This window comes from Eriocheir sinensis, chromosome 4 (assembly GCF_024679095.1).
Source record: "Eriocheir sinensis breed Jianghai 21 chromosome 4, ASM2467909v1, whole genome shotgun sequence".
Lineage (NCBI taxonomy): Eukaryota > Metazoa > Arthropoda > Malacostraca > Decapoda > Varunidae > Eriocheir > Eriocheir sinensis.
The window spans coordinates 23,144,653-23,167,152 of record NC_066512.1 but is presented as its reverse complement, the minus strand read 5'-3'; the positions used below and the strand labels follow the sequence as shown (position 1 = coordinate 23,167,152).

The 22,500-nt window shown below is 44.8% G+C and overlaps 1 protein-coding gene across 6 annotated transcripts in view; it reads left to right on the top strand.

Moving 5' to 3' along the window:
- Positions 1-4,240: 4,240 nt before the first annotated feature.
- The window catches only part of LOC127010146 (lachesin-like), a 108,583-nt gene continuing 90,323 nt past the window's right edge, over positions 4,241-22,500 (top strand). For all 6 annotated transcript variants that reach the window (XM_050884034.1, XM_050884025.1, XM_050884016.1 and 3 more), the window contains exon 1: positions 4,241-4,293. In XM_050884034.1, coding sequence (XP_050739991.1) covers positions 4,264-4,293 — 30 coding nt within the window. In that variant the 5' untranslated portion in view covers positions 4,241-4,263. The remainder of the gene's footprint in view (positions 4,294-22,500) is intronic.

The following is a 22,500-nucleotide window of genomic DNA, read 5'->3' as shown; positions in this document are numbered from 1 at the left end:
AAACTAACGTACAACAGGAAGAGCGGACGGACGAACAGACAAACTAACGAACACATGAACGGACGAACACGATTGAAAGGATAAAAATGATAATAGCAATAATAATAAGGAGGAGGAGGAGGAGGAGGAGGAGGAGGAGGAGGAAGATAAAGAACCAAACGAAGAAAAAGAAAAGGGAATAATAAGAGAGAGAGAGAGAGAGAGAGAGAGAGAGAGAGAGAGAGAGAGAGAGAGAGAGAGAGAGAGAGAGAGAGAGAGAATAAGGTGAGCACAAGAGGAAAATAAAAACACTAAGCGATTTAAAACACACACACACACACACACACACACACACACACACACACACACACACCACACACACACACACACACACACACACACACACACACACTTCCCCTCCCCTTCACCCCCTTCACCCCTCACCCCCCACCCACCAAACACCAAGCCGGCAGCAGCACCACCATCACCCCGGCGGCCGTGCACTCTAATTCAATTACGGAGGATCGGGGGTTCGAATCCTCTTGAATGAACGCGATCCGCCTCTGTTTTGAATAAGAAATCAGCGACATTAAGATCAATTCCGGACTGGATTCGCCGACCAGGAGGTTTTTGGCGTGGGCTTTAAGGGGGGAGGGGGAAGAGGAGGAGGAGGAGGAGGAGGAGGAGGAGGAGGAGGAGGAGGAGGAGGAGGAGGAGGTGGGGGCAAGGAAGAGAGGAGGAGGAGGAAGAAGAGGAGGAGGAGCAAGAAGAGGAAGAGGAGGAGGAGGAGGAGGACGGAAGGAAGGTTAAAAATGAAAAAAAAATAGAAGTGGGGACAAAGAAGGAATTAGTGAGGAGGAAGAAGAGGAATAGAAGGAGGAGGAGGAGGAGGAGAAGAAGGATGGAAGAAGAAGGAGGGATGGAAATGTTTGGTAAAAATATGAGGAAGGAAAGAAGGAATTAATGAGGAGGAAGAAGAGGAAGAGCAGGAGGAGGAGGAGGAAGAAGAGGAGGAAGAATGCTTGTCAAAAATAGAGGTTGATGAGGAAATGAGGAGGAAGAAAGAATGCTGAAGGAGGAGGAAGAAGAGAATAAGAAGGAGGAGGAGGAGGAGGAGGAGGAGGAGGAGGAAAATAATTGAAGGGCAAGGTTGTTTAGGAAGAATGTAGGGAAGGGAAGGAATGGGAACAGCAAAAATAGAAGAAAGGAGGAGGAGGAAGAGGAGGAGGAGGAGAAGACGAAGAAAAAAAGGAGGAAAAGGGAAAAGAATAAGAAAAAATAAAGGTTAGGGAAAAGGAGGGAAAGACAAGGGAGATGATAACAAAGAACAAGAAGAAGAGCAAAGGAAGAATAAAAGAGAGGAAGATAAAGAAGAAGAAGGAATAAAGAAGAAATAATGAGAGAAATAAAAGAAGGAAGAGGAGAATATGGGAAAGAAAGAGGAAGAGGGAATGGGAAGAACGATTATGAGAAAGAGGAAGAGGGAGAGAGGAAGAGATAGATGGAGTGTGGGATGTAAAAAGGAGGAAATAGGAAAGAGGGATTAGGAGGAGGAGGAGGAGGAGGAGGAGGAGGAGGAGGAGGAGGGTTATGGATTACAGGAATGGGGGTGAGGGATGAGATAAAAGAGGAAGAGGAGGAGGAGGAGGAAGAGGAGGACGAACAAGACTGAGGATTCGTGAAAAGTACAAGAAGAGGAGGAGGAAGGTATTGATACATGTGTTCTTGAAGAGGAGGAAGAAGAGGAAGAGGAAGAAGAGGATTGGGAAGAAGGATGTGGAGGAGGAAAGAAGAGTTACGAGCGAAGGAAGAAGAGAGAGGAAAGCTATTTGGTGGTGGTGGTGGAGGAGGAGGAGGAAGAGGAGGAGGAGGAGGAGGAGGAGGAGGAGGAGGAGGAGGAGGAGAGAATCAGTAGAGAAGAAAAAGGAAGAAAAAGGACTCGAAGATGGATTGAAGGGCTTATGAAGGAGGAAGAGAAAAAAGGAGGAAGAGAAAAAGGAGAAAAAAAAAGGTGGAAGAGGAGGAGGAGGAGGAGGAGGAGGAGGAGGAGGAGGAGGAAGAGGAAGAAGGGGAACGAAAAATACGAGAAACAAACAAAAAAAAACTGACGAAATTTGAAGGATGGAAAGAAGGAAAGGAAGAAAAAAGCGAAGAGGAGGAGGAGGAGGAGGAGGAGGAGGAGGAGGAGGAGGAGGAGGAGGAGGAGGAAGATTCACGAGAAGGGGAGGAGGGAAGGGAGGGAAAAGGAGAAAGGGGGGAAGGAGTCTTGGGATCAGAGAGAGAGAGAGAGAGAGAGAGAGAGAGAGAGAGAGAGAGAGAGAGAGAGAGAGAGAGAGAGAATCTTTGGGTAGTGGAACGTGGTGTGGGATCATCCGGGCTCACGCGGATTCCAGTCTTGTTTTGAATAGAATATATACTTTTTTTTACGTGTGTGTGTGTGTGTGTGTGTGTGTGTGTGTGTGTGTGTAGATAGGGAGAAGGAAAGGAGAGAGAGAGAGATAGGGAAGGAAAGGGAGAGGGAGGAGAAAGAGACGGAAGGGGAAGGGAGGAAAGGTAGGTGGGGAAGGGATAGAGAAAGGAAAGCAAAGAGCGAGAGAGAAAGGTAAATGAAGGGGAAAAGAGGAAGGAAGGGATGGAGAGAGAGAGGGAGAGAGGGAGATAGTAAAAGGGGAAGGGAGGGAAGGAGGGAAATATTGAAGAGGGGAGGGAAGGGAGAGGAGTTCGTAGAGGGAGAGAGGAAGAGAGGGAGGTCGGGAGGGGTAGGAAGAGAGGGAGGGAGAGTTAACGGGAAGGGAAGGGAAGGGGGGAGATGGGGAAGAATTGGAGGGAAGGGAGAGAGGTGGGTAGGAAGAGGGAGAGATGTAAGGGGAGGGAGCTGGAGGGAGGGAGGGGTAGAGAAAGGAAAGGAAAGAAGGGAGGAGAGCGGCAGGGGGGCAGGTAGGTAGAAAAGAGGGGAGTGGGGGGGAAGGGAGAGAGAGGTGAGAGGGGGGAGGGAAGAGGGGAGGCAGGGAGGCAGAAAAGAGGTGAGAGAGTGGGGGGAAGGGAGAGAGAGGGAAGAGGGGAGGCAGGGAGGCAGAAAAGAGGGGAGAGAGTGGGGGGAAGGGAGAGAGGGAGGGGAAGAGAGGGGGGAGGGAAGAGGGGAGGGGGGAGGGGGAGCTGAGAGATTTACCTGTTATGGGGGGTTAAAAGAAGGTTTAACGGTGTAGTATAGGCTTTGTGTGTGTGTGTGTGTGGGTGTGTGTGTGTGTGTGGGTGTGCGTGTGTGTGTGTGTGTGTGTGTGTGTGTGTGTGTGTGTGTTCTAACCTTCTCTTCTTCCTTTATCTTCCTTGCATCCTCCTCCTTCTCCTCGGTCTCCTCCTCCTCCTCCTTCTCCACTTCCTCCTCTTTCTTTGCGAGTCTTCAATAACCTATAAACAACTTCAATAACATCAACGAAAAAAAATAATAGTAAGTCACATGGATCGGGAACAAGAACCAGTAATTCCTATGTAGTGTTTATCAAGAAAAAAGTAATAATATTGTGTCTAAGAAGAAGAAAATGAAGTAGTTGTTGTTATAGTATCTGTAGGAAGAGGCAAAAAAAGTTACTGGAGTGTATATGAAGAAAATGGGTAGTTAAGGGTTGAGTACATTAGAAGAAAAAGGGTCGTTAAGGGTTGAGTACATTAGAAGAAAAAGGGTCGTTAAGGGTTGAGTACATTAGAAGAAAAAGGGTCGTTAAGGGTTGAGTACATTAGAAGAAAAAGGGTCGTTAAGGGTTGAGTACATTAGAAGAAAAAGGGTCGTTAAGGGTTCAGTACATTAGAAGAAAAAGGGTCGTTAAGGGTTGAGTACATTAGAAAAAAAGGGTAGTTAAGGGTTGAGTACATTAGAAGAAAAACAGATACATGTAACTTTATACTATGCAGAAGAAAATGAAGAAATTGTATACAGTTTATTTGCTGAGGAAGAAAGTAATTTAGTGCGGTAGAGAATTTTAATTTTTTTTTTTTCATTACAGAATTAAGAAGGAAGTTATTGGTAAACGGTGTAAGAAGATGAAAGAAAATCGCTAGAGTATTTGTGAAGGAAAAAAGTCATTGCTAGATATTATACAGTTGATAAAGAGATATTTTTTGTTAACATAAAGACGTTTCCTTTCTTAATAATGTATGTTTTTTCTCTTTTTTTCATGTTTTGTGTTGGTGTCTTTGATATTTTTTCTCATTAACATAAGGAAGTTTCGTTTCTGAATAAGTAATGTTTTTTTTTTTCTCTCCTCCAGTTTCGTGTTGGCCTGTTTGATGTTTCTCTCCACGTGTTTGTTCGTCAAGGTAAGGAGTACTCTTTCGTCTGCTTTGTGGTGTTCGAAATTCGTGTGACATTTAATTTTTATTTTTTACGTTCGGTCTATAGCGCCGGTAGGCTTTCATGATGGGGCCTGTTGGTCGATCGCAGCCTGTTACTATCACTATCAATACGCTGGTGAAGAGGAGGGAAGAGGAAGGGAAGAGGGGAGAAGAGGAAAGAGGTAGGGATAGAAAGCAAGAATGGCCGGTACTCCATATGATTCGCTGTAGTGGTTTTCGCTTGATTCCGGGTTGGTTGGTGGTCATCAAGACAGCATGTGGGTAGTCTTAGGCCACTCGGCGATGACTAAAAACTGTCATCTTGTAGCGGCGGGCGTGATGCGAACCCTGGCACTCCACGACACCGCGCCGGCACGCTGACCACTCAACCATCGTATTTGCTTTAACCTGGTAGCTGCGGGGACCATGTTTCTTAAGGCCCCTCTAAGCGAGAAAAATGAGAAAAAAATCATCACTCACTTAAACCATTTCATAATATATATCAACGCATTTGTGATCGGTTTATGCATCATCTACTTTGGGGGGTTTATATCATGGGAAAAATTTGGTCTGTCGCTGGTAGGGACACGGTAAAGCCACAAATTTGGCCCGTCGCTGCTACCGGGTTAAGTTTCAATTCACTTAAGAGTAATTTTCAGTATTTTCTTAAAGGGGTTGTCTTAAATACAGTCCATCACTCGTGTATCCGCACCAAACTCTGCACAGTCACACGAAGATTCCGGATAAGCGAAATGTCCGGATAAGCGAGGCATTGGTTTCTACAGCTGCATTTTCTAATATTTTTTCAAGAGTGACTTATTTTTTTCTTTTCGTTCTGACCGGCACTGAACTGTTTTTTTTTTTTTTCTCTCTCTCTCATAAGTAGCGCTCTCTCTTACAGTCTTAGGGATATTTTAATGGTGAATATATGTGTGTATATTCGTGTTTAAGAATTTCTCTATATTTATTTTTATTTTTTGGTGATTTTATTTCTTCAAGCGTCACAGGAAATAAAAAAGTGTTTAGATATCACTTAATTCTTGTTTTTCTTATGTTTTTATTATAGCTTTTGTTTTTACGTTTTTTCGTGTGTTTGTTAGTATGTTGAAACGAAAAATGGAGCTTGAAATGAATGTGAGAGAAAAGAAGAATTTGAAGAGGGAGAGTGAAAAAAGCGTTTAAGGAAGGGAGAGAATGTGGTTGAAGAGGGAGAGTAAAGGAAAGGCGTTTAAGGAAGGGAGAGAATGTGGTTGAAGAGGGAGAGTAAAGGAAAGGCGTTTAAGGAAGGGAGAGAATGTGGTTGAAGAGGGAGAGTAAAGGAAAGGCGTTTAAGGAAGAAAGACAAGACATAAAGGAAGATACATGGAGAGGGAGGGAAGGGAAAATAGGAGAAATGGAGGAACGAAGGAAAGGAAAGGAAAGGAAAGGAAAGGAAAGGGAGGGAAGGGAAAATAGGAGAAATGAAGGAACGAAGGAAAGGAAAGGAAAGGAAAGGAAAGGAAGGGAAGGGAAAATAGGAGAAATGAAGGAGCGAAGGAAAGGAAAGGAAAGGAAATGGAAGGAAAGGAAACGAAGGAGAGGAAAAGAACGTATAGGAAAGAACAGGAAGAAGAAAGGAAGGGAAGTAGTAGGGAAGGAAGGAAGGAGGGAATGAAAGCAGGAAGAATAGGAAGACAAGAAAGAAATGAAAGAAGGAAGGAAAGAAGAAAGTAATTAAGGAAGGAAGGAAGGAAGGGAGAAAGAGTTAAGGAAGATATGAAGGAAGAAAGGAAAACAATGAAAAAAGGAAAGAAGTTAAGGAAGGAAGGAAGGAAGAAAGAAAAAGAGGGGAAACTAAGGGAAACATTTGCATTTTCATAGCTAGGGCGGCAAAGAATGTTACTAAGGGAGGGGAGTAGTAATGGTAGCAGCGGCAATAGTAGTAGTAGTAGTAGTAGTAGTGGTAGTAGTAGTAGTAGTAGTGGTAGTAGTAGTAGTAGTAGTGGTAGTAGTAGTTGCAGAAGTCTCATCCAAACTTCGTGTGTCATTCTCACCCAAGCTAATGTCCTCCTCCTCCTCCTCCTCCTCTTCCTCCTCCTCCTCCTCCTCCTCCTCCGCGTCCCTTTACGACCCCGGGTAATCCCAGAATTGAAGGCATTGATCCGAGGATTTACAACAGCAAAATTATCACATTCCTAATTCCCTTCTGAGGCCCGTCCCTGCCTGCCCCTTCCTCCTCCTCTTCTTCCTTCCTTCCTTTTCCTTCCGTCCCCTTCTTCCTCCTCCTCCTCCTCTTCCTTCCTCTTCCTTCCTTTTCCTTCCGCTTCCTTCCTCCTCCTCCTTTGTGTCATCCTTTCCTTCCTTCTCTCTCTTCATCTGTTCCTGTTCCTCCTTTTCCCTTTTCTTTTCCTTCCTTTTTTTGCCCTTTTCTTTTCCTCTTTCTTTGTCCCTCTTTCTCTTCCTCTTGTCTTCTTACCCCTTTCTTTACTTTCCCTTGCCCCTTCCTTTACTTCCTTCCTCTTTCCTCCCCTCTCCTCGTTCCTCCCCTTTCCTCTTTTCCTCCCTTTCTTCCTCCCTCCATTTCTTCTTGTCCCTTCTTCCTTCACCTCTCATCCCTTCCCCCTTCCTTCTCTGTCCCTCCCCTTCCCTTCCTCCCTTTCCCGTCCTCTCCTCCCCTACCCTCCCCCTTCCCCATTCCCCTCCTTCCCTCTCCCTCCCTTTCCTTCACTCTCTCCTATGCTTTGAGATTCTTCCAGGGCACCGCTGTTGGGCTATTCACCTCCTCCTCCTCCTCCTCCTCCTCCTCCTCGGAAGGGCCAAGGGGGATTAGAGAGAAAGGTTCGGTGCAGGAGGAGGAGGAGGAGGAGGAGGAGGAGGAGGAGGCTTAGGCCGAAGATTTTGTCCATGTTATCAGATTTCGGGTTGCAAAGGAAGGGAATTCGCTCAATCTGTGTGTGTGTGTGTGTGTGTGTGTGTGTGTGTGTGTGTGTGTGTGTGTGTGTGTGTGTTCATGTGTGTGTGTGTGTGTGTGTGTTTCTTTGTCTCGGTTTATATTTCTGGTTGCATTCTCTCTCTCTCTCTCTCTCTCTCTCTCTCTCTCTCTCTCCTTCCCTGCTTCGCTATTATCCTACTTTCCCTTTTATTCCCCTTTTCTTCCCCTTCATTTATTACCCTTTTCATCTAATCCCCATCCACTTCCTCCCCTTCTCTCCCCTTCACTATAGCCCCTTCCCCCTTCCTCCCCAGCCACTTCCCCTCATCACCTATCACTATCAATACGTTGGTGAAGAGGAGGGAAGAGGAGGAAGGGAAGAGGAGAGAAGAGGAAAGAGGAAGGGATAGAAAGAAAGAGGAAGGGAGAGAAGGAGAAAGGCAGGGAGAGGAAGTGAGAGGGAAGGAGGAGGAAGGGAGAGGAAGAAAGAGGAAGGGAGAGAAGGGGAAAGGCAGGGAGAGGAAGTGAGAGGGAAGGAGGAGAAAGGGCTAGAAAGAAAGAGGAAGGGAGAGAAGGGGAAAGGCAGGGAGAGGAAGTGAGAGGGAAGGAGGAGGAAGGGAGAGGAAGAAAGAGAAATGGAGAGGAAAAGAGAGATAGGGAGGAAGGGAGATGAAGGGAGAGAAAGGGGAGGGGAAGGGAAAGAAAGGAAAAAGATACGGAAGATGAAGGGAGGAGGAAGGGAGAGGAATGGAAGAGGAAGGAAAAAGAAGAGGGATGAAAGGAGAGGAAGGGAAAGGAAGAAAGGAGAAGGGAACGGAAGGGAGAGGAAGAGAGAGGAAGGAGAGGAAGGAAGAAGACAGAGGAAGGAAGAGGAGGAGAAGAGGAAGGGAGAAAAGGGATAGAGGAAAGGAAGAGGAAGGGAGAGGAAGAGAAGGTAAAAAGAAAGGAAGGGAGAGGAAGGAAGAAGAGAGAGGAAGACAGAGGAAGGAAGAGGAGGAGAAGAGAGAGGAAGACAGAGGAAGGGAGAGGAAGGGAAGAGAGTGCTATCCTGCCTTCCTTCTCTTCTCCCTCTCCTCACCAATCTTGCAAAGTGACCCCTCCCTTGAGCCTTGTAGAAAACGGGATCTTAAGGAGGAGGAGGAGGAGGAGGAGGAGGAGGAGGAGGAGAGAAAAATGTTCCTCCAATCACCTGAGCGTTGACAAGATATTTTTTTTCTTCTCTCTTGTCTTCCTCCTCCTCCTCCTCCTCCTCCTCCTCCTCCTCTTCTATCCTTTATTCCTCCTCCTCTTCGTTCTCTATATTCTTTTCCTCTTCAATCATGCTCTACCTCCCTCCCTCTCCTCCTCCTCCTCCTCCTCCTCCTCCTCCTCTACCAACCCTTTCCTCCCCTCCTCTTCTCCTCCCTCCCTCCGACAGATGTAACAGACATTAACTTACGCGCCACATTACCATCGCGGGGAGGAGGAGGAGGAGGAGGAGGAGGAGGAGGAGGAGGTGGGGGGGGGAGGTTATATACGTCGGGATGGCTAATGTGCAAAGGATCGCGTTCTGTCGTTAAACGGTGCTCGATCCTCCTCCTCCTCCTCCTCCTCCTCCTCCTCCTCCTCCTCCCCCCTTGCTTGCTGGATTTGCCTCCCTCCGTGTTGGGTGTTTCAAAGCATTCAAACGTTGTTTTTTATTCTCTCTCTCTCTCTTAATTTGATGATCTACGTATTTATCTATTTATTTGTTTGTTTGTTTGTTTGTTTACTTAGTTAGTCTTATTTTACGTATTTTGTCTTAGTTATTTAGTGTGAGATTTAACGTGTTTTAACTTGTTTACCGAAGATTATTATTATTATTATTATTATTATTATTATTATTATTATTATTATTTTTATGATTATTATTATTATCAACAAATACTGATGGCGTTGGAACGTTTCTTTGCTCTTATATTGACTCCCTTAAAAAAGTCGGAAAAAAAAATATATTGTGGGAAAAAGTTGAAAATTATATACCAAACAAACTCTTGCAAGAAAATGTAAAGACGCCTCTGACTTCAGTTTTCCATATATATTTTTTACTAGAGGAGATTTGAAGGAAGAAATAAATACATGATAGTTAAGAAATAATAATAATGATAATAATAATAATAATAATAATGATAATAATAATAATAATAATAATAATAATAATAATAATAATAATAACAACAACAACAACAACAGTAACGAAACCAATAATAACAACAACAATAAAAACAACAACAATAACAGCCCAACAAAACAAAGTAAAAAAGAAAGGAAGGAAGAAAGGGAAAACAAAACATGGGGAAAAAAGAGAAAACAAGAAAAACAAGCAAATAAAAAAAAACTTTCCATTATATTTTTCAAGGGAAGGCCGCATTTTTTTCCTCGGAGGGAGAGAAAGAGAGGGAGGAAGAGAGGGAAGGAGAGAGCGAACGAGAAGAGGGAGACAGGCAAGGAGGGAGGATAAGGAGGGTGGGAGAGAAAGGGAGAAGGGAGAGCTTTGGAATGTGAGAGGGAGACAGAAAGGGAGGGAGGAAAGGTGGAGAAGGAGGGAAAGAGGGAGAGGGAGAGAAAAAGTAAAGGGAGAGAGAGAGAGAGAGAGAGAGAGAGAGAGAGAGAGAGAGAGAGAGAGAGAGAGAGAGAGAGAGAGAGAGAGAGAGAGAGAGAGAGAGAGAGAGAGAGAGAGAGAGAGAGAGAGAGAGAGATTTACATAGATTTACATAGAAAATCAGACCACACAGACCCCATGGTCCAGACTTGGTGGTCTGTCCTTAAACCTAAGTGATTTTACATTAATCAGAAGACTCTAAAACGTTGCATTTCTACTCTAGTTGATATTAAGTTGAAGGAAGTGACGGTCGAGCTTATTTTTGAAGGAGTCAATCGTGTTACACTGGACCACTGACGGTGGAAGCTAATTCCATTCTCGCACTACAACGTTGGTGAAGAAAAATTTGGTGCAGTCTGAATTTACTTGTCTACATCTGAGTTTTACGCCATTGTTCCTCGTGCGCAAAGTGTCATCGATCATAAACAATGTTGATCTGTCTACATTCGTGAAACCATTAAGTATTTTAAAACATTCGATCAGTTTTCCTCGGAGGCGACGTTTCTCAAGAGAGAACATGTTAAGGGTAGAAAGCCTTTCTTCGTAGGATTTGTTGCGCAAGGAAGGGATCATTTTCGTTGCCCGACGCTGAACACCTTCTAATTTAGCAATATCCTTTGCATGGTGGGGAGACCAAAACTGTACCGCATATTCCAAGTGGGTCTGACTAAACTGTTGTAGAGCGAGTATTACATCTTTATTCTTGAATACAAAGTTTCTTTTAATGAAGCCCAACATTCTGTTCGCTTTATTTGCTGCATCGATGCATTGGTGTGAGAATTTGAGGTTTGACGCGATTTTGAACCCCAAGTCTTTGACGCACTGAACGCTTTTGAGTTTAACGCCGCGCATTTCGTATTCGAACTTCTTATTCCTCGTTCCAACTTGAAGGACCTGGCACTTGTCTACGTTAAAGGGCATCTCCCATCTATCCGACCAGGCTGAAATTTTGTGCAAATCCTCTTGGAGGCTTTGCCTGTCTTCGTCAGTGAGAACCGAGTTGCCAATCTTTGTGTCGTCTGCAAATTTACTAATGCGGTTATTGAGTCCAACATCCACGTCGTTGATGTAAATAATGAAGAGCACTGGGCCAAGGACCGAGCCCTGAGGGACGCCACTAGTGACAGGCGCCCACTCTGAGTTAAATCCGTCGATCACTACTCTTTGTTGTCTGTTGCTCAACCAATTCGCGCGCCATTGGTTTTGTTGACCGTCAATACCTATTTGCTTTAATTTGTATATGATGAGAGAGAGAGAGAGAGAGAGAGAGAGAGAGAGAGAGAGAGAGAGAGAGAGAGAGAGAGAGAGAGAGAGAGAGAGAGAGAGATAGAGAGAGAGAGAGAGAGAGAGAGAGAGAGAGAGAGAGAGATGAAAGAAGAAAGGGAAGAAGGAGGGAGGAAGGGAAAAGTAAATAAAGATGGAAAGGAAAAGAAAATAAAGAGAAAGAGGAAAGAAGAGACAAAAAGAGAGAGAGAGAGAGAGAGAGAGAGAGCGCGAGGGAGAGAGCGAGAGAGTGAGAGCGAGAGAGAGAGGGGGGGGAGGAGGAGCGGAGGGAGAGAAGAAAATTTAGAGGCAGAATAATTTTGGGAAGATATATTGGCGACGACATTAGCCGCCAAAATTTAAGCAGTAATACTAGTTAAAGCGAGCCCTGTCTCTCTCTCTCTCTCTCTCTCTCTCTCTCTCTTCTTCCTTCCTCTCTTCTCTTTCTTCCTTTCTTCTCCTTTCCTTCCTCTCTTTTCTTCCTCTTTTCTCCTCTCTCTCTCTCTCTCTCTCTCTCTCTCTCTCTCTCTATCTCTCTCTCTGCAGTGAGGGCGCGAGAGAGAATGAGAGGAATAAAAAAATGCGGAGGGGAAGGGGGGAAGGCGAACTGCGTAAGAGGAGGAGGAGGAGGAGAAGGAGGAGGAGGAGGAGGAGGAGGAGGAGGAGGAGGAGGAGGAGGAGGAGGAGGAGGTTTCATAGATCAATGTGTTGTTGTTCTTGCCGAATTAAAGAAGAGGAAGGTGTTAGGTCGCTTTAAATATGTCGTTGATTTTTTTTATTTGTAGCGTTGAGAAGGAGGAGGAGGAGGAGGAGGAGGACAAGAAAGATGATGATAAAGGAAAGGAAGAGGTGATTCTTTAGGGGAAGGATGAAAGGGAAGTGAGCAAATTGGAGGAGGAGAAGGAGGAGGAGGTAAGGAAGAAGAAGAAAAGGAAGAGAAGGAAGATTGAAAGGAAGATGAAGAAGAAGAAGAAAAAGACAAGGAAGAGGAAGAAGAAGATTAATTGAAAGAGGAAGAAGAAAAAGGAATAGGAAGAAGGTGATTAAAAGCAACAGGAAGAAGAAGAAGAAGAAGAAGAAGAAGAAGAAGAAGAAAAAGAATGACAAAAAAAAGAACAAGTAGAAGAAGAAGAAGAAAAAAAAACAAGAACAAGAACAAGAAGAACAACAAGAAGAAGGAGAAAAATGAAAGAATTAGCAAAAAAAAAAAAAAAAAAAAAAAGCACTTGCTAATGAGGTTGCTCCCGTCTAGCAATTAAACTCAGTCCGCCAGACACTTCAATAACCTCACCAACCAACCCGCTACACACAATCTGGACCGTCTAATTCATTCCCGCTGTATTGAACAAGTGGTCATCGCGATACTTAGACGAACTCAGCAATTTCGCACTGACGATATCGGCAGGAAACTTGTTGCACTTGTGAATGAAACTTAATTCGAGGGTGATAGAAAGTTCGTTATCGTATTGTATGATCTTTGTTATTATATTATTAGTTTTGTTTGTGTGTATTGTATCGCCTCTTTAGAATTGGGGAATGGTTGTTTTTATTTATTCTTTTTATGAGGTTAGTTTGGATGTTAAAAGAAAAAAAAAAAAAAGAGTTGAAATCGTTGATGTTTTTGAAGTTGTTTATAGATAATTGAAGACCCGAGGAAAAAGAAGAGGAGGAGGAGGAAGAGGAGGAGGAGGAAGAGAAAGATGAGTTGGATGTAAGAATGATAAAGGAAGAGGAGAAGGTTAAAATACTTACATGACACACACACACACACACACACACACACACACACACACACACACACACACACACACACACACACACACCTGTATTACCTTTTGTTAATCGTACACGTTTTTCCCGGCACCGCGCGCGTCTGTGTATGGAAATGAGGCGATTGATTCCCATTACGAGAGAGAGAGAGAGAGAGAGAGAGAGAGAGAGAGAGAGAGAGAGAGAGAGAGAGAGAGAGAGAGAGAGAGAGAGAGAGAGAGAGAGAGAGAGAGAGAGAGAGGATGTAAGGTAATTAAAGTCAGCATGTATATAATCCACAACCATGTACGTGTGTGTGTGTGTGCGTGTGTGTGTGTGTGTGTGTGTGTGTGTGTGTGTGTTGTGGGGGGGGGGTTGGGGAAGAGATATAATTAAAATGCATTATTAATAGCGGTCTATGCAGATATGTGAGGTATTAACCCCCCCCCCCTTTCTCTCACCTCCTCCTCCTCCTCTTCCTCTTCCTCTTCCTCCTCTTCTTCCACCACCTTGCTTCTCTTTTCTCCTCTTTCCTCTGTTTTTTTCTCCCTCCTCTTCCTCCTCTTTCGTCCCCCCAAAATCTGACACCCCGTGACCCCACTGCAGGTGTCCCCCCCCCCCACACACACACACACACACGTACGCATATTTGACGCGCGTGGACGTTATCTTTTTTTTTTTTTTTTTTTTTGGTCTGTGATTTTGTGGCCGATGGGAGGAAGGGGGGATTAAAGGTGGGGGGAGGAGGAGGAGGAAGAAGAGGAAGAGGAAGAGGATGTGCTGTTCGTTTTGTGAGAGAGGTCAGGAAAGGACTCTATGGAGGAGGAGGAGGAAGAGGAGAAGGAGGAGGAGGAGGAGGAGGATTAGGAGGAGGAGGAATAAGATGAGTTGGAAGAGGAGGAAGGAGTAAATAAAAGATGATAATGAGAGGACAAGAGGTGTGAGAAGAAGAAGAAGAAGAAGAAGAAGGAAAGGATGAGGAAGAGGAAGAAGAGGGAAATAACGAAAAAAAAACAGGAAAAGGAAAAGGAAGAGAAAGAACAGAGATGGAGATCGAGGAAAAAAACAAACTGGAAAAGAAAAAGAAAAGAAAAGGAAGAGATAGAGAATGGAGAGATGGAAGAAAACAAACAGAAGAAGAAAACAGGAAAATAAGAAAAAGTAGGAAAAGAAGGAATTACGAGAAAAAAATATAAAGAAAAGGAAAGGAGGAAAAAAGTTTATAGAGGTGGATTATAAAGTGGATCAGAGAGAGAGAGAGAGAGAGAGAGAGAGAGAGAGAGAGAGAGAGAGAGAGAGAGAGAGAGAGAGAGAGAGAGAGAGAGAGAGAGAGAGAGAGAGAGAGAGAGAGAGAGAGAGAGAGAGAGAGAGAGAGAGAGAGGGGTTCTGTCATCAGGCCGTTCATATGATTTGTGATGAATTTCCGTCCAATAGAATTAATTGATTCATATTTACACTTGCGTAATGGGTAAGGGGGGGGGAGGGGTTAAGGGGGAGGGGGAGGGGTGTGAAAGAGGGGGGAGGGTATGTTGTAATTGTAAGTGGTGGGGGGGGATGAAGAGTAAGGGGGATGGGGGAAGGAGGGTCGTGAGGGGGGTGTGGGTAAGTGTCGTTAGGTGATGGGGGAGGGTAGGGGAGAGAGGGGGGAAGGGGGGAAGATGATGATGGTGATAGTTGTTGTGGTGTTGCTATGTGTGGTAGAGGGGAAGAAGATAGAGGGAGGAGGAAGGGAAAAGGGAAAGGGGAGTGTGAAGGGGGAGATGGAAGGGGGTGTTGGAATGTGTGTGTTGAAGGGAGAAAGAGGAAAAAAAAAAGAGGAAGGAAGAGGAGGATGGTAAGACGTGTGATGATGGGAGGAAAGAGGAGGGGGGTTGCTACATGGTGGGAGGGGAGAAGAAGAGAAAAAGGAGGGAGAAGGGAAGAAGAGGATGGGGAGGAGAGGAAAGAGGAGGGGGGTTGCTACATGCTGGGAGGGGAGAAGAAGAAAAAGGGGGGAGAAGGGAAGAAGAGGATGGAGAGGAGGAGTGGAGGAGGGAGTAGGGGTAATGCTGTTGGTAGTGGAAAGGGGGAAAGAAGAGAAAGGAAAAGGAAGATAAGGGGAGGAGGGAAAGTAAGGATGAGAGAGATGGTTTTGGTAGAAGAGAGAAAGATAGATAGGCCTAGGGAGGGGAGAAGGATATATGGGGAAGTATAAGGAAGCAAGTAGATAGAAAGATAATGAAGGAAGGGAAGAAAGAAGAGGTAAAAGAGAAAGATAATGAAAAATGGGGGAAGAAAGAAGAGGAAAAAGTAGAGAGAATATATAGAGAGGAAGAAGAAGGAAGGAATATAGTTACAAGTAAAAAAAAGAAAATTATTGTAGTAGAAGGAAGAAGAGAAGGAGGAGGAGGAGGAGGAGGAGGAGGAGAGGAAGAAAGAATGTAAGAGGAGGAGGTGAGGCAACTGTGAGGGGGAGAGGAGAGGAGGTTGTCATCCCATCCATCACCTCCTCCTCCTCCTCCTCCTCCTCCTCCTCCCTCTACTAAATTCCTCTCATTGTCGGCATTATTATTATTATTATTATTATTATTATTATTATTATTAGTAGTAGTAGTAGCAGTAGTAGTAGTGGTAGTAGTAGTAGTAGTAGTAGTAGTAGTAGTGGTAGTAGTAGTAGTAGTAATAGGTGCGGTAGAAGTCGTAGTAGTTAAATTTTGTGTGAGGGGAACTTTAATGGCGTGGAAAATAGCTACACACACACACACACACACAAACACCAAAAAAAAAAAAAAAAAAAAGATTCCAGCACTGCCACAAATGCGTAGGATCAACATTCTCTCTCACACACACACACACACACACACACACACACAGCAGTAGAACTCACGACCAGACGGGGAGAGAGAGAGAGAGAGAGAGAGAGAGAGAGAGAGAGAGAGAGAGAGAGAGAGAGAGAGAGAGAGAGAGAGAGAGAGAGAGAGAGAGAGAGAGAGACGTAAAAGAAAAGGAATAATGGAAAAAAGGAGAAAAGGAAGAAAAAAAGACGTAAAAAGGAAAAAAAAGGAAAAACAGTCAGGAACGAGAGAGAGAGAGAGAGAGAGAGAGAGAGAGAGAGAGAGAGAGAGAGAGAGAGAGAGAGAGAGAGAGAGAGAGAGAATCTTTAAAGGGCCGGCGTTTAACACTTCAGTCCCGGAAGAGAAAATGAAATACCTGGAATTCTTATGCGAGTTATGTTGACTTTTGGATGAGGAGGTTGCGTCTCTCTCTCTCTCTCCTACCTTTACCCTATTTCCATCTATTGTTTTTTTTGTTCCCTTTTCTTTGTTTTTCTTTCGTTCTCTCTTTTTCTTTTAATTTTTCACTTACATCTTTTCTTCCTTTTCTATTTTTTTCACCAATTACCTTTTTTTCCGCTTTTTCTTCGCTTTTTTTCATCATATTTTTGCTACTTTGTTTTCTATGGCTTTTAATACTTATACAGTATGCTCTCTCTCTCTCTCTCTCTCCCCCCTGCTACTCATTCTCCTTTCATGTTCCCTTTGCAACCTTTCCCCGGTGAGAGAGAGAGAGAGAGAGAGAGAGAGAGAGAGAGAGAGAGAGAGAGAGAGAGAGAGAGAGAGAGAGAGAGAGAGAGAGAGAGAGAGAGAGAGAGAGAGAGAGAGCTGGGGGGAGGGCGGGGGGCGGACCTACCATGCATCACGTGTAATTGGCCCTCCCTTCTCCTTCTCCTCCTCCCTCCTTCCTCCTCCTCCCTCCTCCCCATCCCTCCCCATCCCTCCCCTCTCTTTCCTCTCCCCCAAATCCTCGTAGCTGCAGTCTCTTAGGTCAACACTGCTCCCCCCACCCCCCTTCCCCTCCGTTTCCCCTCTCTTTCCCTCTCTCTCCCCCTCTTTTCCTCTCCCATCCCCTCCTCCTCTTTCCTCTCCCCTATCCCCTCCAACTTTTCAAATGTACTTATTCTTCTCCCCCGCTTCATTTCTCTCCCCCCTTCTTTTCTCTAACTCGTCCTTCCTCCTCCTTATCCTCTTCCTCCTCTTCCTCCTCTTCCTCTTCCCCTCATAAGTCTTCCCACTGCACTCTTTCCTCCCATTTCCCTTCCCTTGTTGAACTCCTTTCTTTGACAAAACCTCTCCTCTTTCTTTCTCCATTCTTTTTTGTCCTTCTCTCACCTCTCTTTTTTTTCTCTCCTTCTATTCCATCTCCTCCTCATCCTCTTTCTCCTCCTTGGCCTCTTCGTCATCTTCCTCCACCTAATCCTTCTTTTCCTTCTTGTCACCTTTCTCTTTATTTTTCTCCTCTCATTTTTCTTTCTTTCTGTCCCATTTCTATATACGTGTGGTACTAGCTAACACACACACACACACACACAGACAGGTACATGAAAGTTAGGCAAGTAAGTAAGTGGGCAGAGGATAACACGTTGACATCCATAAATAACAAAGAAACCAACACTGCACTGCGTAATCCAAATGAGAGAGGAGAGGAGAGGAGAGGAGAGGGGAGGAGAGGAGAGGGGAGGAGAAGGGAGGAGAGGAGAGGAGAGGAGAGGGGAGGAGAGGAAAGGAAAGGAGAGGAGAGGAGAGGAGAGGAGAGGAGAGGAAGCAGCTCAAGGGCAAAAAACAAATAGAAAATAAATAAATAAATAAAAAATCCCGCTAAGCTCAGTTCCTGTAAAAATAAATAGAAATGAGAGTTAAACAGAAACGAGGAGACCAGAACTGCACTGCGTATTCTAAGTGAGGCCAAACTAATGCAAGGTATAGCTAGGTAGGTAGATAGGCAGGTAGGTAGAGTAGGGAGGGAGAAGAAAAGTACACCTGACGAGAGAAAAGAGAAGATAGGAGACAAAAGGGAAAGTGAGCAAAACGAAGGGAAGAAAACGATGAAGGGAAGATGGGAAGGGAGTGAAGGGGAGGCAACAAGAGAAGGTATGTATGTATGTAGGTAGGTAGGGAGGGAGGGAGGGAGGGAGGTAAGGGAGGGAGGTAAACTGTAAGGTAAATGGGTAATATGGGTAAGCTTTAGGGCAACAGGTGTGCTTAGGTGTTGAGTGACTAATGACTGCAGGTGTGTGTGTGTGTGTGTGTGTGTGTGTGTGTGTGTGTGTGTGTGTGTGATTATAATGAGGGATAATAAAGAGATGAAGAATTGCTCTATAACCAGTGATGATACGTTTGTTGATGGGGGGAGGGGAGGAGAGGGGAGGGGAGGAAGGGGAGGGAAGGGGAGAGAAGGGAAGGGGAGGGAGGTGGCAGTGGTGATAGTGGTGGTATGTTTGGTTAAGGGAGGGAAATGGGGAAGGGAGGGGAGGGGACGGAATAAGGGGAGGCGTGATGAGAGGGGAGAAGGGAGAGGGATGGGAGAGAAGAGGAAAGTAGGGAGAGTAAGTTGAGGGAGATAGGTAGTGATGGTATATTTACGTAAGGGAGGGAGAGGGGAAGGGAGGAAAAGAAGAAAAGAGGGAGAAAGGGAGAGAAATTAAAGGATGGAGAGAGAGAGAGAGAGAGAGAGAGAGAGAGAGAGAGAGAGAGAGAGAGAGAGAGAGAGAGAGAGAGAGAGAGAGAGAGAGAGAGAGAGAGAGAGAGAGAGAGAGAGAGAGAGATGGAAAGGGGAAGGGAGGGAATGAGGAAGAGAGAGAAAGGAAGGGAAGAAGAGAACCTGAAGAGAGAAGAGAAGAAGAGAGAAGAGGGAAAGGGAGCGTAACGAAGGGAGGAAAAATGATGAAGGGAGAATATCAGAGAAGAGGGGAAGGGAGGGAAGGGAGAGAAGAGAATGAAACAAGAGAAGATGTGATAGGAGGAGGAGGAGAAGGGAGGGAGGGAGAGATAGGTGAAAGGGAGAGGAGGAAGGGGAGAAGGAGGGAGGAAGGGGGGGAGGGAGGGAGGGAAAGTGAAGGGGAGAAATGAGAGTATGTTTAGTTAAGGGAGGAAGAAGAAGAGGGGAAGAAGAGGGGCTGGGAGGAGGATGGTAATAGGTAAGGAAGAGTATGTAGATGGAGAAGAGGAAGGGGAGGAGTGAGGGAGGGAGGAAGAGGAAGGGGAGGAGTGAGGGAGGGAGGAAGAGGAAGGGGAGGAGTGAGGGAAGGAGGAAGAGGAAGGGGAGGAGTGAGGGAGGGAGGAAGAGGAAGGGGAGGCTTGGGTAAAAAAAGGAGGGTAACATAAGAAGAAGGGAAGATGAAGTGCTTGAAGAAGGGGTTATGTAAGAAAATGAAGGGGAAGAAGGGAAAGAAGAAGGGTGAGGGGAGGGGAAAATAATGTATGGGAAAGGAGCGAAGGGAAGAGGAAGCACTTAAAGGAAGGGGAAGAAGGGAAAAAAGAAGAAGGGTGAGGGGAGGGGAAAATAATGTATGGGAAAGGAGCGAAGGGTAGAGGAAGCACTTAAAGGAAGGGGCGAGGAAGAGGAAGAGAGGGAGAGGCAATGATTGAGAAGAAACAGAGAGCAAAGTAAAAAAAAGGGGATGAAGAAATGGAGAAGGAAATAAAGATAGGGTAAAAGGAGATGAAAAAAATAATGAGTAAAGAAAGAAAGAAAGATAATAGATAAATGAGATGAAAACAACACGAATGAAAGAAGGAAAAAGAAAAAAAGATGCAGTAGAAAGAAAGAAGAGGGAGGAGGAGGAGGAGGAGGAGGAGAATACAAAGAAGATGACGGCAAGGGAGAAAGGGAGAAGGAAGTGGAGAGGGAGGAAAAGTAAGGACGTGAAGAGCAAAAGGGAGAGATAAACGGGGAGAGAGGAGGAGAAGAAGGAGGAGAAGAGAAAAGAGGAGAGAAAGGAAAAAAAAAGAGGAAAAGAGGAACAGAAAGAGAGAAGGATAAGTTCGAAGAAGGACAATAGGAAGAAGAAGAAGAAGAGGAAGATGAGGAACAAGGAGGAAGAAGAAGAGGATGATGAGGAACAAGGAAGAAGATGAAGAAGGAGGAAGACGAGGAGCCAGATGATAAGATGGAAGAAGGGGGAGAAAGGGCGAGAGAGAGAGAGGGGGGCAAGGGGGAGGGGGGAGGGGGCAGGCAACGGTGAGAGGGGTCAGGTATCATTGTAATTAGGATGGGGCGTTCAGGAGTCAGGTGGGAGAGTGGTCGTTAAGTCCGGTAAATAGTGGAGTCTAGCGGGACTATTTGAGAGAGAGAGAGAGAGAGAGAGAGAGAGAGAGAGAGAGAGAGAGAGAGAGAGAGAGAGAGAGAGAGAGAGGGGGTTAATAATGTATGGGTCTGTATGTGTGTATTGATAGATAGATAAATTCGTTGAGGGGAAAATAGATAGATAGATAGATAGATAGATAGGCTGATGGAGAGAGATGTATATATATTGCTCTCTCTCTCTCTCTCTCTCTCTCTCTCTCTCTCTCTCTCTCGCAGTCCCTCCCTTGTACTTAATTCTAATCTCCAATTTGCCTTAATCCGGCTGTGGTCCGCTCTCTCTCTCTCTAACACTTTACAGGTTCATGATGATGCATTATTACTCGGAACAAACAAACGAACAAACAAAAAGACAGACAGACAGGTAGACAGACAGACAGGTAACGCTCATCACCAATGCCATTATTACTATTATTATCATTATTCAAAGGATCAACAACTAACAGCCGCCCTTAACAACCACTACGATTAAACTACCTCATTAGTTCACCTTATAGCTAACAGATGCCTCGTGTGTGTGTGTGTGTGTGTGTGTGTGTGTGTGTGTGTGTGTGTGTGTGTGTGTGTGTGCTAAATATACTGACTAACAAGGAAGGGAAGTGGGGAGGGAGGAGGAGGAGGAGGAGGAGGACAAAAGGAAGAAAAGGGCAGCAGAAAGAGGGACGAAGAAGAGGAGAAGGAGATACTGAGGATAAGAAATAAAGAGAGAGAGAGAAAGAGAAGAGGAGAAGGATGAGAAAAAAGTGAACGGCAAAGGGAAGAAAGAGGGAGGAGGAGGAGGAGGAGGAGAAGGAAGCGAAGGAGAAAAGAGAAAGTGAAAAAGGAGGAGAAGGAAGTGAAGGGAGGAAGGGAGAGAGAGGGAGGAGGAAAATGAGAAGGAAGTGAAAGGCAAAAGGGAGTAAAAAAAAGACAAATAACAGGAGAAACTCGGAAAAGGTAAATGGGAAGGAGAGGATAAAAGATAAGAGGGAAGAGAGTGGGAGAGAAGACTTGGTATGAGAGAGTGGACAAAGATTAGATGCCCTATAAATAACACAGTCTAAGATGCACTAATGTTTACAGTCCTAACACTTGACATACCTAACCCTAACACCGATATAAGCCGTAGATCAAATACTATAATGCAGCTTTTGTACAGTTTTCGATCCTCCTCTTTATATTCACGTATCTATAGAGTATATACAACCAAGCGGCTTAGGTTTGCTCAGAATCTTTTCACACAGTCTTGTTTCTGTTGTCTCTCATCTGTGTTTTTACTCATATTCACTCATTCACTCTCACCACACAACGGAAGAGAAGGAAAAAAAGAGTAGAAGGAAGGGAAAAGGACAAGGGAAGGAGATATGGCTATTTTTTGGTGCTGAATATAGCGCCGGTAGGCTCTCTTGAGGATGCTCTGGAACGACCCCAACCCATTACTGGCGCAGGCGAATTGAATTTATAGTGTCTGCCGTGATGTATGAATCTTGCTTATTTGTGTGTTTGTGTTGTTACGTTGCAATAGTAAGAATCCAACATTTAAAGTCGTGTTCTTTCCCCCTGACCTGTTTGTAAGGAGGGGGGGGTGAGGGGGAGTAAGGACGATGCCAAGGCCTTCGGGTAGGGAAAGCTTGAGCATCAACAACATCCGCCGGGGGACCACATCTCTCTCTCTCTCTCTCTCTCTCTCTCTCTCTCTCTCTCTCTCTCTCTCTCTCTCGGTGAAATTACGAGGAGACAAAAGCTATAAGGAGAGTTAGCATTAAATAGACAAATGTGTTGCAGAATAGCCTTTGGGAGGGAGAGAGAGAGGGAGGGAAGGAGGGAGGGAGGGAGGGAGGGTGAGAGGGAGGGAGAGGTGAGAGATGAGCCGGCCGGGAGAGAGAGAGAGAGAGAAGGGGGAAAGGTCTCCACACCACACACGCACACACATGCTCTCTCTCTCTCTCTCTCTCTCTCTCTCTCTCTCATTACCACTTTTTCACCTCTATTTATTCTGTTGGGAACATTTTCATTTGAGTCGGCGTTACTCTCTCTCTCTCTCTCTCTCGGGAAAATGTCGCTAATACCACCGAACAACTTTCTGTACAAAACGCGTAAAGAGAAATAATAGCCGAGAGAGAGAGAGAGAGAGAGAGAGAGAGAGAGAGAGAGAGAGAGAGAGAGAGAGAGAGAGAGAGAGAGAGGACTTTTTTCCTTTATATTTTTCCCCTCCTTATGCTTCTTATTGTTGCTGGTGTTTTCTTTTCCTTTTCTTCTTCTTCCTCTTTCTCTTCCTCATCATATTTTTTTTTTCTTTTTCTTCATAGTATTTCTCTCTTTATGCTTCTTATGGCTGTTAGTTTTTCTTCTTTTTCCTTCTTCTTCTTTTTTTCCGCTTCTTCTTCTTCTTCTTCCGCATCTTCTTTCTATTACTGTCATCATTATTTTTTTCATTAGTCGTCTTTATGGTTCCTAATTATTTCTCTCTCTCATATATATATTTTTCTTCTTTTCCTTGTGCCTAAGTATCCGTGTCTTCCTGCTTGTTGTTTTTGTTGTTGTTGTTGTT